The sequence below is a fragment of the Sitophilus oryzae genome, unplaced genomic scaffold (genome assembly GCF_002938485.1).
Source record: "Sitophilus oryzae breed Bouriz unplaced genomic scaffold, Soryzae_2.0 scaffold_1583_pilon_pilon, whole genome shotgun sequence".
NCBI classification, from domain to species: domain Eukaryota; kingdom Metazoa; phylum Arthropoda; class Insecta; order Coleoptera; family Curculionidae; genus Sitophilus; species Sitophilus oryzae.
In genome coordinates, this window is record NW_022146262.1 from 910,283 (window position 1) to 926,518 (window position 16,236).

Genomic DNA, 16,236 nt, shown 5'->3' on the forward strand with positions numbered 1-16,236 from the left:
TTATAGGGTGAGTCAATATAAGTGCAAATATTCTTAGGAGTAGTATTATTATTTTAGTAGCAACCTTCAGACTCCAAAAACACGATTAAGAGGTTTTTTTCGACAAAATTTTTGAAAAAAAAATGAAAATTTGTTTAATTTTTAGTTAAAAAACATAATTCTTAATAATATGGCAACATTTTTTTTAGAATTAGAATTAGTGGGAGGGGGTTAATCACTGCGACCTTACAGGTCTATTGTGTCCCCCTTTCTTGAGTTATAACTCATCATACAGTCCCAGGGCTTTGACAAAAGCCCGTATCTGGGACGGTTTTATAGAGGGTAGTTCTCCATCTCCAATATCAGTCGTACCAAAATTCATGGCACGAATGGTTGTCGTCTCGGCGCACTCAGTGATGAGGTGTACTGGTGTTTCCCCATCTTCCCCACAGAATCTGCATTCGCTGTTTCTTCTTAGTTTCAATCTACTGAGGTGTTCATTGAGGAGACAGTGTCCTGTTAAAAACCCCGTGACAATCCGAATATTGTTCTTACTTAAACCCAGGAAGATCTGTGATTTTTCTTGATCATAAGCCCTTAGAAACTTCTTCGAGTGTCTTAGACCGTTGCAAGATTCCCATTCCAGGTTGCGGATGGAATCTTCCAAGTTCTTGAGTTCCGCCTTGAGTTGGTTACCACTTGGAAAGCAGAACGGTTCTGGTCCAGTTAGTGGAGTGTTCGCTCCTTTTCTAGCTAGATTATTTGCTTTTTCATTGCCTTCTATCCCTTGGTGAGCAGGCACTCAGAGTAGGAGGACTTTAGTTTTCTTTGCCTAATTTATTCAGCTTCTCTATGCATTCTTTGACCAATTTCGAATTGATTGATACTGAGTTGATCGCTTTTAACGCTGCTTGACTATCAGACAAGATAGCTATTTCTTGTTTCCGATAGTTCCTATCTAAGATAAGTTGTACGCATCTTTCGATAGCGTAGATTTCTGCCTGTAGGATACTAGGGTAAGTGCCCATTGGTTCGGAGTATTTAGCTCTCGACCCAAATACTATGATCCCTGTTCCCGTATTGGTTTTGGAAGCATCAGTATACCAAGTTATGGTATGGTCTTTTAACTGCTGGGCAAGCGTTTCGCTCTTCCAATCCTTTTTATTGCTCAATACTACATTGAGATGTTTCTCAAAGTTGTACGTTCTTGGCATATCGTCCACTGGGAGTTGCAGGAGTGGTATTTCCTTTTTATATGGCAACATAGGTACTAGATTAAATTTACAAGAAAGAAAACCCAGAAAAGATCCAATGTTTCCGACTTTGGTTATAACTCAAATTTCAACTTTAAAAATGATGTCAAAAAGTCATGATATTTCGAGATTTTTCATTTTTTTCTTTGATTTTAAACTTAAAGCTACCTAAAATTCAAAATTTGCTCTAGATAACAGGGACACCCTGTATAACGTTAAATATTTTATCTGTTAAGTATTCTTATTGTTATTGTGACAAATTATTAATTTTATATTAAACATGTGAAGTGAGGGTTTTTTGAAAAGGATATACATAAGAGTGTGAATTGTTCAAGAGGGTAAACAATTCGTACAAAAATCCCATTAAAAACTGTTTAGTATTTTAACAATAATTTGTAATTCAATTTTTCGTTTAGATGCTGCTAGATGAGCTTCAGGATAATAAAATAGAATATTCACACAATAAAGCCTCATCTATACATAAAGTTTTACCGGTCAGTTTTGCATGTCATGTAAAACGGAAGACCATCAAAAAACCTGACCACAGTTCTCACGACATGCGATAGTCTTAGCCCCATCTACAAATAACGTTTTACCTGTCTAGTAGGACGGATTAAAAACTAGCGTACACACTGTAGTGATGCGCATTACGATTCTTTTTAGTGAATCGAATCACACGATTCAATTCAATAGTGGGGATGTAGATCGACCCTAAGCATATAGGTACCTCCTTACGTGGTAGGCACTATAGATCTAAATATGTAACTATTTAGGACGTATGTACCTCTTTGAAAAAGTGCGAGTATACAGACGATTGCGATAGTCGAAACCGTTTTGTAACGTGATTATTTATCGCGGACGGAAATTTGTATTAATGCAATTTAAATGCCTGTGGCGGCGCGGCCGGCCATGGCCGACACACGTAGGATTCGTAGAGACATTTTTCTATGATATAAACGATTTAAAAATGTCGGCGTTCATCCATAGGATGAATGGCTAATGGCTAGAAATGACGAGTGGGTGTATGCAAAATTCGAAAATTTCTTTAACTGGTTATCATTTTCTTTTATATCCAATAAATGTCAGAAAAATTAAATGTACAGGGTGTCCCATTTTCGTATATTTTACAGGATTTCTATTTTATTAGTAGAAAAGTAGAGGTACAAATATACGGTTTTCACATCATATTGCTACTTTTTATGAAACCAGAGAAGCCACACAGATTTGTCCTAGCCCTATTAGTTCCTGAAATACAGGGCGAATTAGAAATTTGAATTACTTTACGTAGAATCCAGTGGCGCACTGTGGTCAATTTTTAAAAATTAACAGGAAAATATTAATAAATCTGATGAAGCTAAGCGGCGTCAAAAACTCCATAAGTAGGCTTTGAAATAGTTGCTAAGAACATTTCGTTAACAAATATGTCAAAGGTCGTTGCGAATTTACTGTTATTTTGATTGAAAATGTAGTATAGTTGACAAATTAAACTAAATAATCTTGTTATTTGCACATGAATAAAGTTTTTAATTTGCGTATTCCGTGCAAAAAGTTATATGTTATTAATACTATCTAAAATGGAAAGAGCAATTGTTGTTGGTATGTTTTTTGACATTAATGTTCTTCTGTTGAGTATTAAATATGAGTAAATAATTTTGATATGGTTAGATTTTTTTTTAAATTATTAGAATATACATTTTTTAACGAACTAGCAGAAAAAAGTCTTATGAGGTTTCAGTTTTAAATAAAGTTAAGTTGATAGTTAAACCATTAGACAACTTTACCAAACCTACAACTTTACCGTCCTAGTCCGTCTGTTAAGTCCAGGCCATTTTTTAGGACATATTGCCCATATTAAACGCTTGGAGGTTGTTGACTTTTTAAAAGCAACTGTTAGCAAAATCTGTAAGATCCATAGTAGTATTCTTATAAAATGATAATTTTTAAATATCTAACATATATGCAAATGATCGCGACCAAAATCTATTTAAAATAAAAGATAACGAAACTATTCCAAGTTTTTAATTATTATACACCCTGTATACGACCTGTTCTTATTAATTATATTATTAATGTAATTTTATGATACCTAACATATAAAATCGGATATAGTTATTAATCAAAGTTAAGTAATTTTCAGTAATATTTTTTTCCGGCTAATTTGACAAAATTGACCACAGTGTGGCGTAGATAGTTTTCCGCTGGGAGTTGTTATTGTTTTTAAATAGGACAGTCTGTATATTATTTTTTTATTTTATTTGCCTTATTATGAGCTGTCTAAAAATATAATATAATCTATACTTATTTTCATTAATAAGGTAAAAAATCCATTATTCAACTTTTTAAAATAAATCAACCTAATTTAAAAGAATATATTTTATTTAACCAGGTAATTCTGCTTTCTCTCTCCATCGTGTTATACTGTACTGAAAACAAACTTGTGCAGCTTTTCAATGCACCTGTTAATCAGAGTTATTGATATTTTTAGTGCACTTATTATACTTGCACTTATTGATATTTTTAGTGCAAGAATATTATATTTTTATAAAGCTCATAACAAGGTAAATAAAAAAAATAATATACTGGGTATGCCATTTAAAAAACGTAAGTTTGGGTCACCTCTCACAAATGATTGCAACAATTTCCAATTATTCCTGTATTATTTCAAGAACTAACAGGGCTACAACAAATATCAATATATAATTCACAAAAAAAGTAGCAAAATTATGTGAAATCCGCATCTTTTTATCTCTACTCATAAACAAAAAAACCCATTAAAACACATAAAAATGGGACACCCTGTACAGGATGTCCAAAATTCGAGCTACATCGTGACATTTCGAAAATTCAAAGTAGCGTAAAAGTTTGAGATTAAATGGTCTAAAATAATCGAATCAATCAAATAAAACAAATCCTATAAACTCAATCATATCATTTATTTCCATCAAAGCGCAACAAGACAATGTCATTAAAAAATATATAAAATATTTCTCCTTTTCATTTATATATATTTTTTTAGACTTTTAAATTCTCCAGTTCTTTCAACAAATCAGCCTCTCCTTTGATTTTCGCCAGCTGATTGATTTCCAGAGTTTTCCCGGAAGCTTGGTCTTTCTTCAACTTTTCTATCGCATCCAGTTTCTGAAGAAAAAAAAAACACGAATATTTTTAACTTGGACAATGGACTTTAACAAAACAATGGATTTTTTATTATATAGTTATTAAACATTTATTTGGAACAACAAAAATCATTTGGTCATGTCATGCGACAAAGGACACGGCGGCTAATTATAAGTAATGTATGTTTACTGGAGCTGTATCTACGAAAAGAATTTTAAGAATGCAGACACAATATTGGAGTACGATCAATTTTCTAGAAAACATATGTAAATAAACAGCAATATATTTTATAGATCGCTACCTCTATACATGCGGTAGTAGATCGAGCTTGGAGAACAGTGCAGTCCTTATGGGTAAAATAGTTGCGTGATTTATTTTTTATTGTTTTTCTTCTTTTTCTTGTTATTTAAAATATTTATAGCACGTCCAAGAATTGCTCGCTACCAGAGAATTTCGTTACCCCCCTTACGTGAACTGAAAGTAATTTTTTGTGTCTTTTTAACCTTTTTATTTTTTCCTATTATTACTTGCCTATTTAATTTTATAGGATTCTTTCATCATTATCATACATTACTATTACAGTTAGGGGTTGGAACCCCTTTAGTGTTACACAGCAAAATAAAACACTAAATCACCACGCGTTACGTTTAAGACTTAAAACAGTCTTAATCATCTGCTGATGATGCTAACATGGTTAGCGAAACGCGCGTCCAGTGTAAAAGTAAAAGTGTTTTGGTCTATTGTGGTGATTTTGTGTTTTATTGCTTTTATTATCATACATGTTAAAATGCAAATTAATTATTTAGGAGGGACATACTGGGTCAAAGTCTGTCCAATGAGAAAATACATAATAGACAATTGTGTCTATCATTTTAATCCAGAGGTAAATTACATTTACATCATTTTTTTTTATTTCATCTATCAAAATCTGCCAGTACTCGTTTGGCAGACTTTAGAGAACTTAATACATACTTAACTTTAAGACTTATTTTTCAAAAAAATAAATTATAAAAAAAGTATTAAGTGTAAAAAATAAATATCAAAATAGAAATTTTCCGTAATAGTCTAAGAGCAAGCAACGTTTTCGAGGAAAAAAAGTACAGATTTCAGTTAACGTCTCCTTTTTGCTGCCAGGGCTAATCTGGACGGGGCCTACTTTGTTTACGCGGCATCCGAACCGCGGTCCTCGGCCATATCATGGTCAGTGGCCTACCGACTTAGGAAGTGTCTAAATTAACTCTTACAAGATATCCGATCTCATCCCGCCTCGAACGGGCGTGAATGAGTAGTGTGTATCAATAGATTTTACACTTTTCCCTTGAACAACAGCACGATACAGAGTTTCGAACCGGTCACCCGTCCATCCCCCAGTATCGCCTTACGTCGCTTAACTTCGGTGTTCTAATGGAAATCGGTGTTCCCATTAGGTGTTCCCCCAAAATAGGAATATTTTCAATGCGCAGTAGTGAACGCAACGTTTATCGGCAGCCAGACGGCCTGCCGATAGACGTTTAGTAGAAAAATTCTTACCTTTTTGATATTTTTCAGCTTTTTGTCAATTTCTGGATCCCCTGTCAGTTCTACCTTCACGCTACTGACCAACGGTGCTGATTGCTGCTCTTCCCCATCTTCACCTTGCTTTGCTTTCTTCGCTTCTCTCTTCTTTTTGTTCTTCAGCGCCGCCTTAGATGGGTTATTATTTGAACCTGAATATACAAAAAAATCAACAAATATTAGCTCAATTAACCTAAAAACGTTAAGTTATATTTTGTGCAACACAGAATTTCAGCATGCAGTAAAAGTATTTCTTAGAGTTAGACTTAGAGACAAAGGCAGTGCCGAAATAACAAAAGAACCTCAAACCAGTGCAACTGACTTTGGCTATACATACCGATCATTCAAAATCTCCTACAGCAACTTACCGACTTTATGGGCTTCTTCGTCCTCATCGTGAAGCTTAAAATTCACCACCGGCTTATTCCTGGCTGATGGAGGCCTGTAAGCCTGTTTAGAAGCTTGTGGCTGGCTGGGAACTATGCCCTCGACCTTTTTATTTGTTATCTGTGGGTCTTTAAATGCCAGTTTAGGAAAGGGTTTCCACACGACTTCGTAGAGCTCCTCGCCTTGAGGCCAGCTCACTTCGTGTAACAGAGATCCGGAGTAGTGCCACACCTTAAAACCGTTTGCTGTCCTCAAACGTGGGGCTGTAGTGGAGGTTAGGAAATGTTCCCCGTCGGCAGCCCATTCGAGGTTGGTTGAATCTGGGGCTTCACAACTGCCTGTGTATAAGAAAAATATTGTCTCAGTTTCGGAGAAATTAGTAAGGAGTGTTCACCACATACGACACGAAGTATTGTAGCTAAACGATTAGATTTTTACAAATTGTAAGTTTTGGGTTGAAGGACTATTAGAGCCAAGAACAGTTAACCTAATAGGACTGCTCATTCAGCCAAAAGTGTCTGCCAGGTGCATGCGAAACTCCTCGCTTTGTGACGTCATTGTAGTCCTTGTCATGGTTATTCAAATACCTTTAAATAAAATACATGGATGGTACCGCTTAAATTCCTGTCCCCATATGAAGGATGATTATAGAATTTCAATGCATTTCCTACATAAGTCTATCCTTGTGTTCTAGGAGGTTTGACTAAACAAGGACGAACTTATGTCCTGAAACCATTCAGACTCGATTTTCTGTCCTTCAATACTGGGACGTAAATCCTCTCATTGCTCTTATGGGGAGGCCGTCGTATATTTTATTTAAAAGTTATTAGTCCTTATCCGGCAACCAATACTACACACACGTGCATTATTGGTTGCCGGATGCAAAACGTTCATTATTTAGTTTATTTATTTAAACACCTTATATGTATGCAGTATAGAAAATTAACTGTATAAATCGTATTAAATACTCGGATAATGCATTTTTAAGAACAGCAGTTCCCAGCATCACCTTTTGCAGGCATTCTTTTTAAAGTACTTCCATATTTTGCTTTAAAATAATAATAAACAATATCGTAAGCACTTAGTAAGCACTCTGTCACAATCCACAACATAAAATAAACGTATTTATACACTCTATAGCTCTAAAAACTTTAAAAACACCTTTTTCACATTTAACATTGACAAAATAATTAACTCAAAATTTCTCAGCTGTCATTTTTATATGTTTACCATTGGCAACTAATAATACACACTATCATGACAAGGACTACAATGACGTCACAACTGTCAGCTGAAGCGCGGGAAGAGGCGAACGTACATCTTATGAGGATGAGCAATCCTATTAGTTTACCGTTCTTGTATTAGAGCTACAATTTAAAATTAATTTTCGAAATACAGTGTGTGTCCCAAATAAGTAAAAAATATTAAAATTGTAATTTTTTAAATGGAAGACCCTGTATATTATTCTATTTTTAGATTCTACTATTGAAATAAATGTAAATTTGATTAAGGTTTATTATACTTAAACCTTACCGTTTTTGAAATATTTTCAATTTTGTAAAATTGGAGTAAAAAAAAATTAAGGCTTCATTTCTCCAAGAGTATCAAAGTTTTTAATACAAAATATTTACTGAAAGTTACTTATTGATCAGATATTGTGTTGCAATAATAAAAATTATACTATCTCATACCGACTGTCCAAAAATTTATATTAAATAATTACTAGCTTTAAACGGCAATAACTTGTTTAATTAAAATAGAACATCCTGTATGTTTTACAAGAATCAGATGCACAATTTAATTGTCTTTTACCCTTTTTTACCTATATCTTCAATTTTTCGTAGAAAATGCTTTTTCTTATAATTTAGACCTCATATATACCCATGGAATATTGACATTTTAGATTTTTTAAAGCAAAATATGTACAAAATGGACAAATAAAAAATGATGTTTAAAAAAAACTATTTAAATCTTTGTAAAAGAGTGTAACAATTAAATATACCACCATTATTTCCGCCCAAACATTAGTGAATTACATACTTAATTTATTTTTTAATTAATAAATTATTCTAAATAAATGTGGATTTGACTCAGAAATCAATATAATAATAAGTTATGAAAATGAACGTCTCTGTTGTTATAAACATTCGTCAAAAAATGAAATAAAATTTATAAGATTTTATTGCATTTTTTTATTTTTTCTTTATTTTTTTTTTTCATTTTATCACATACTAAACCAATGAATACAGAACAACAAACAGAAAATGTAATATACCAAATACCCTGTGAATGCGATAAATTTTACATTGGTGAAACATCTAGACCCTTAAATGTTAGAATTAAAGAACATAAAGATTATTTAAGAAAGGGAGATTTTCACAAATCTAAGATTTGTCAGCATTCTTGGGACACAGGGCACAGAATAAATTTTAATAACGCCAAAATTTTAATGAATGAAGCGATAGCCTCTAAAAGAAAAATAAAAGAGGTTTTTTTAATTCAATCTAATAAAAAAATAAATGTATTGCTCATGCATCTGTAGATGTTAGTAATGTATGGCAATCGCTTCTTTGATTTTAAAGAACAATAGATACAACAAGATAAATAAACATAACATACGTAAAATTTAAAAATAATCATACAGAAAGTTTGGGGCTTTTTGGTTTTACCTTATTAAGTAATTGTTATCAGGTAGTAATTGTTAATTTTGAAGTTTAAATATCAAGTTAAAAAAATGTCATTTTAACAGAACGTCAACGGTTTCTTGTAGACGTATCTGTTTTAAAAAAGTAAAGTGTTCTCGAAGAATTTAAATATTTTAAATAGTTTTTTTCTTTATTTTTTGTTTTTTTTTGCTTCCGACGACGGAAAGAGATAACTTTCCGAAACGTTAAGCATTTTTTTTTCTTTGTTAGGCAAATTTATATTACTGTAAACATAACTTCTGACAAGCAGCGTCCGTTTAGGTTTAACGCAGAAGTGTTTACAAAAAATAATTATTTTATTTTGTGGATTTTCTTGCAGTGCAGTGGCGAAATACCCATAAAGGATTTTTTGGAAAAATTTATAAGGTGTTAAATACTAATTAATTACATACTTAATTGTGTTAGTTAATAAATGATTCTTAATAAATATGGATTTGAATCAGAAATTAATATAATAATAAGTTATGAAAATGAACGTCTCTGTTGTAATAAATAAACATTTGTCAAAAAAAGAAATATAATTATTAAGGTGTTACTTTTTACCACACTGTAATACACATACAAAATTCAGTTTTTTAGTATTTGAAGCAATTATTAATCAACGTAAACAGTCAAATAATGTAGTTTGACTACTAGGATCATATTAATTGGTCCTCTTTCACAAAAAATATTTAAACGTTTTTTTATTTCATTTTTTAATGAAATAAGCGAACTATATCGATAATATCAGTATATGGTACTCTTTGAAAATTTCTTACATCTTTAAAAAGAATCTAAAATGTCAATATTCCATGGGTATAGTGATAAATGAGGTCTAAATTATAAGAAAATTCATTTTCTGCGCAAACCTGAAGAGATAGGTAAAAAATGGTATAATACAATATGATAGACAATTATATTTTGCATCTGATTCTCGTAAAATATACAGGATGTTCCATTTAAATTAAACAAGTTATCGCAGTTCACAGCTAGTAATTATTTAATATAAATTTTTAGACACTCTGTATAAGGTAGTTTTTGTTTATTATTGCAACACAATATCTGTCACATAAATAAACTTCAGTAAATATTTAGTATTAAAAACTTTGATGCCCTTGGAAAAATGAAGCCTTACATTTTTACTGCAATTTCATAAAACTGAAAATATTTAAAAAAGGGTAAAGTTTAAGTGTGATACACCTTGATCAAATTTACCTATATTTCAATCGCAGAATCTAAAAATAGAATAATATATAGGATATTCCATTTAAAAAAATACAACTATAATATTTTTTACTTATTTGGGACACTCTATCTTGTAAAAATATTTTTAAATTGTAGCTCTAATAGTCCTCCAACGAACCCACAACTTACAATTTGTAAAAATCTAATCGTTTAGCTACAATACTCTGCGTTGTATCTGATGAACAATCCTGTATAGAAGATGTCCCAATATTCCGTGGCCATAGAACTACTACGATTTTTTGGCATTAAAATACGTTAATTGGACACAATTCACCTCTATACAAAAATTCTTTGTCTTTTAGAGGGTATCAAATTTTGTATGCTTTTTTTAGCATCAGTTTCTTTTGTAGCATTGTATTGAGTTCTGAACATAATGACTTTATTTCCTTACATATTATTATTGATAAAGGTACAAAATTCATAAACACTAAGAGTGTAAAAAAGTTAAAGAAATACAGTTAAAATATTACCTATTTTCTTCTTGTTGACAGCATCCCATGTCTCAATCTGACCTCTAAGATTGCCAAATCCACCCAACAACAGTATGTTACCCTGAGGATTGTAATAAACAGAATTCCTGGACCCAGTACCCAACTCAAACACCGGCTCGCATTTCAAATTGAAAATTGTAGCCTTAGCCGGCATAAATCCATACACTACGCAGAATTCTTGATTTTTCGGCGACCACTGTACACTGTAAATAGGTCCTTCTTTATCTAGAAAAAAAATATATCACTATAATTTTTTTTTTCGACTTTTTATTTTTGCTGCCGCCCCACTGTGGTCAATTTTTAAAAATTAACAGGAAAATTAAAAAATCTGATGAGGCTAAGCGGCGTCAAAAACTCCATAAGTAGGCTTTGAAATAGTTGCTAAAAACATTTCATTAACAAATATGTCAAAGGTCGTTGCGAACTTACTGTTATTCATAGATAAATGAAACATGTTTAGATTGGAAAGCATAGATAAATGCAACAAGTTTAGATTGGAAAGCCCGTAAAAATTTAAGGTCGCGAAATTATTTTGGGTCGCGACCGTTATACGCGATCTGGCGCTGCTATAGCGGTCGCTAAGAACAACGGCCAAACAAAAACAGAAATAATTTTCTCTTGTCAAAATCAGAATCTTCAAAAATCATAATAATCTTTCAAAATCTAAACCGCTCTCATTAAAGAAATTCCGAAAAGTGTTTATAGAGTCCATTTTCAAAGTAATAATTGCTATCTTGTGAGTTTAATTCAAGTTTTATTTACTCCAACCGGTGATAATTGTGACAAAGTGGCATTAAAAACTTAAAAAGCTGTGCTGTGAACTGTGAACTGCAAAAACCATCGTGGATCGTGGCATAACGTCGGTTTCCAATGTTTCATAGGTATTTCATACATGCGTCCTTATATAAAATAAAGTTTCTTGTATGCAACACACTGTTTTTTATTTATAAAATTAAACGAATATAATAATAAATTTGAATAAACAATATTTGGCGATATAATTCCGGAAAAAGCCGAACCGCTCCAAAATTTTCAAAAGCTTTGGGTCGCGACAGTTGCAAGAATAGCGCCAAATAGGGTTTACATTGTCCTTATGGGCACTTTCCAATCTAAACTTGTTTCGTTTATCTATGCTGTTATTTTGATTGAAAGTGTAGTATAGTTGACAAATTAAACTAAATAATCTTGTTATTTGCACATGAATATAGTTTTTAATTTGCGTATTCCGTGCAAAAAGTTATATGTCATTAATACTATCTAAAATGGAAAGAGCAATTGTTGTTGGTAAGTTTTTTGACATTAATGTTCTTCTGTTGAGTACTAAATATGAGTAAATAATTTTGATATGGTTAGATTTTTTTTTAAATTATTAGAATATACATTTTTTTAATGAACTAGCAGAAAAAAGTCTTATGAGGTTTCAGTTTTAAATAAAGTTAAGTTGATAGTTAAACCATTAGACAACTTTACCAAACCTACAAATTTACCGTCCCAGTCCGTCTATTAAGTCCAGGCAATTTTTAGGACGTATTGCCCATATTAAATGCTTGGAGGTTGTTGACTTTTTAAAAGTAACTGTTAGCAAAATTTGTAAGATCCATAGCATTATTCTTATAATATGATAATTTGTAAATATCTAACATATGCAAATGATCGCGACCAAAATCTATTTAAAATAAAAAATAACGAAACTTTTCCAAGTTTTTAATTATTATACACCCTGTATACGACTTGTTCTTATTAATTATATTTTTAATGTAATTTTATGATACCTAACATATAAAATCGGATATAGCTAGTAATCAAAGTTAAGTAATTTTCACTAATATTTTTTTCCGGCTAATTTGACAAAATTGACCACATTGCGCCCTCTGAAATTTTAGTTTTTGCTCTAAAAAAATGATACAACGTAAACAAGCTCTTAATTTTTAATCTAAACCGTGCCGGAATCGTGATATTTTTTCCATTTAAATAACATGGGATTTTCTGACCTTTTGCATTTAATTTTTTATCTCCAAAGCAAATGAACCTACAGACGACAAAGACATATTCTAATACAAAATTTTTTCCATAAAAATACTCCTTTAAAAGTTATTCGCGGTCAAAGTTATGCACATAGTTTATAATCAAATTTTTCTATAATTCACTGCAAATTCTAATTGCGCCTTTTGATTTTGACTAAAAAAGGATCTAGAGCCATTCTTTTTTCAATAAAACAATGTTTCTTTACCAACTATATGGAAAATTAATATTGCGCCATCTATGATAAATTGATCAAAACTATAATTTAAGGTTACTGTTTCATTGCCTTTCAGTGTTCCTAAATATGTGTGTCAATTGAAAACACAAAACATCCCCCTTTAGAACTCCGTCTGTCATGTTAAGAAATGAAAGTAAATAATAAAGCGCCTCTCGTGTTTGTTCGCACTCAAAAAATTTCAATTAATGCCTGTATATATTTTTAATATATTTTTTAAATTTACATTTTTTAAATTGTAAAGTAATATATTACATTTAAATGGAATATATTACATAACAATTATGTCAATTACAGGATTACAAGCTTGTTTTCTAACATTTTTTAAATAAAACGAATTATAAAATTTTAATATATCTATATTTGTCGTAGGTATGAAAAAAGTAAAATATAAAATGGACAAACGCTTACTTACATTGCAATAAAACTTCCACTTTTAGTTTTGCAATCCAAACGCAATATTTCTATTTCACAAATAAAAATATCCGACAACACTAAAATCACTGAAACTTCCGCGGCTGACGACGAAAACTAAAAATATAACGGCACTTTTTGTTTTGGACCTGCATATCAACATTACGCTGTACTATTATGTGTTTGTTGTTGAAATAATATAAAATATCTAATTATAACTTGTAAATTTTGATATTTTAACATGATTTTAACTACTTTTGACAATAACTAACTTTTTGTTATCAAGATGACATTTTAGACGGCAACTGACATATATGTCATAATATTTGAATCTTAAATATGTATGTAATATAATTTAAATTACTATAATGCAACTTTATACTAAGAAAACATTTATACATTCACAAAATACAACAAAGTCTAATAATATAGTATGAAAACAATAAATATTGAATTAAAATTGAAAAAGATAAGCGCGACCCCTTGTGTCAAAATTAGATTTGATGACCGGTGGCGCCTCTGGTGTTCGGGCGGTTGGTCTTTTACTCCCGCTTATGGCCATTAAAGAAAAGGTTCTAAAGGGGGATGTTTTGTGATTGAAAAGTATGAACAAATTTCGAGTGGTTTTTATCTTAAATATTACTTGTATCAAATTAAATTTAAAGAATTTGCAGGAAACGATAGAAAAACTTGATTATAAACTATGTGCATAACTTTGACCGCGAATAACTTTTAAAGGAATGTTTTTATGGAAAAAACCAAAGAGGCCTTTTTTGTAGAGCGTAAAATTTTGTATCAGAATATGTCTTTGTCGAAACTGTAGGTTCATTTGCTTTAAAAAAAAATATACGCAAAAGGTCAGAAAATCCCATGTTATTTAAATGGGGAAAGTATCATGATTCCGGCACGGTTTAAATTAAAAATGAAGAGCTTGTTTACATTGGATAATTTTTTTAGAGAAAAAAATTATCCAATGTAAACAAGCTCTTCATTTTTAATTTTTAATTGAAATGTTTTGAGTGCGAACAAACACGAGAGGCGCTTTATTATTTACTTTCATTTCTTAACATGACAGACGGAGTTCTAAAGGGGGATGTTTTGTGTTTTCAATTGACACACATATTTAGGAACACTGAAAGGCAATGAAACAATAACCTTAAATTATAGTTTTGATCAATTTATCATAGACGGCGCAATATTAATTTTCCATATAGTTGGTAAAGAAACATTGTTTTATTGAAAAAAGAATGGCTCTAGATCCTTTTTTAGTCAAAATCAAAAGGCGCAATTAGAATTTGCAGTGAATTATAGAAAAATTTGATTATAAACTATGTGCATAACTTTGACCGCGAATAACATGAATAAAATGAAGAGCTTGTTTACATTGGATAATTTTTTTAGGAAAAAATTAAAATTTCAGAGGACGGCAGCAAAAAAATAATCAACTTGGGAAATAACGGACACCCTATTTGTAATATATATATCAGATATTCTTTTAGCTTCTTTATAAACATATTCAGTTCATTCCTACTTACCAGACTATACAGGGCTTTATTAGTTTGTTCTACACAAATTAAAAAATAAAATCAGACTTACTCATTGTGACAAGAGAAGTATATCCATTTAAACCAAGAAAATGAAGCCCTTGCTTGCCATAATAAGATCCCCCAGTTTTATCCACCTCAGTTGACGTCAACAGCAATGCATTATTTCCCTTCGAGTTCCATAAATAATCCATATTATCGGCTTGGAAAAAACTTTTATTCGCAATCGACTGCTGATTATCAAAGTTTGGATATTTGAACAGCCTAAAATAGTTAAAAAATTATTTAAAATTCTTGAACATTATAAATTATTTTGACCTTCCAAAAGAGGGTTGGCCTGGGCTTCCCAGAGTATGACATAAGACAAAATAAGAGCCAGTATTAGGGGACAAACTGTAAGATACAATTTTATGGCCCGATAGTCTTGAAACAATTTTTTCAAAATTAAGGTCTTCATAAAATACAACATCAGTATTAACTGGCCTAGTAAATAACTTTTCATCATTACTCCACTGTGGTTCCCTAACCAAGCAAAAACGTAATTTAAAAAAATAATCATATAGGTATTCAATAGATCCTTTCCATACCAGTTGGTTTGTTTCTTCTGAACAAAACTTTTTATTAGTTCCCCATTTTCTGTTCTATAAATTTTCAGATTTGGATTGCCCTGAGGATTTGCATTGCTCACAGTAAACGGTTCCCAAGTCATTAAGAATGTACTTTTTGGTGAAAAAGCCAAATGATACGTTTTTGTATCTTGAATTGTGGCAACTGTTTGCCAGTTTCCAGTTTTAAGTACAGTAATCCTAAAATACAATGCCACATTAATTTTGAAGTGTATACAAGAAATGTACACGAATATCTTACGTAGATCCCATAACATAAGCAAAATATGTTCCATCTGGACTAAATATCAGAGTCCGACATGCTTTACTTTGAATTGGTGGTACATCTTTCAATGGCTCGAAATTCGGAGGACCCAAAACAGCACTGATTCCACTAGATCCCCTAGCTATAAATCACAATAATATATAACTAATTAAATACAAAATAATGTGGAACAAACAAAACTTACCGAAAATTGGTATAGAAAGAGCCATGTTAGGTTATAATGATTTTAAGGACTATAAAACCTAATTCCTTTGGGTTATCGTAAAAATATCAAAAATTATTCAAACCATATTTAAATAAATAAGTAATATTTAGTATATTTAACACAAAAACTATCATTTTGGATGTGCACGAGCCAACATACCGACAGAAGTTTTGGAAATTAATGAATTGTCAAAAACACATGGTAAATGTTGACAA

General features: G+C 31.3%; 1 protein-coding gene across 1 annotated transcript; it reads right to left on the bottom strand.

Annotated features, from left to right (window-relative positions):
* Window positions 1-4,146: 4,146 nt before the first annotated feature.
* Window positions 4,147-16,216, bottom strand: LOC115879685 (eukaryotic translation initiation factor 2A). Its single transcript, XM_030896620.1, has 9 exons — window positions 16,001-16,216; window positions 15,793-15,937; window positions 15,513-15,731; window positions 15,244-15,447; window positions 14,978-15,189; window positions 10,690-10,935; window positions 6,272-6,628; window positions 5,880-6,055; window positions 4,147-4,370 (listed from the first exon to the last, which is right to left on the bottom strand). Exons 1-9 carry the CDS (start codon window positions 16,023-16,025, stop codon window positions 4,245-4,247), a joined length of 1,710 nt encoding a protein of 569 aa, XP_030752480.1. The 5' UTR covers window positions 16,026-16,216; the 3' UTR covers window positions 4,147-4,244.
* Between the last annotated feature and the right edge of the window lie 20 nt (window positions 16,217-16,236).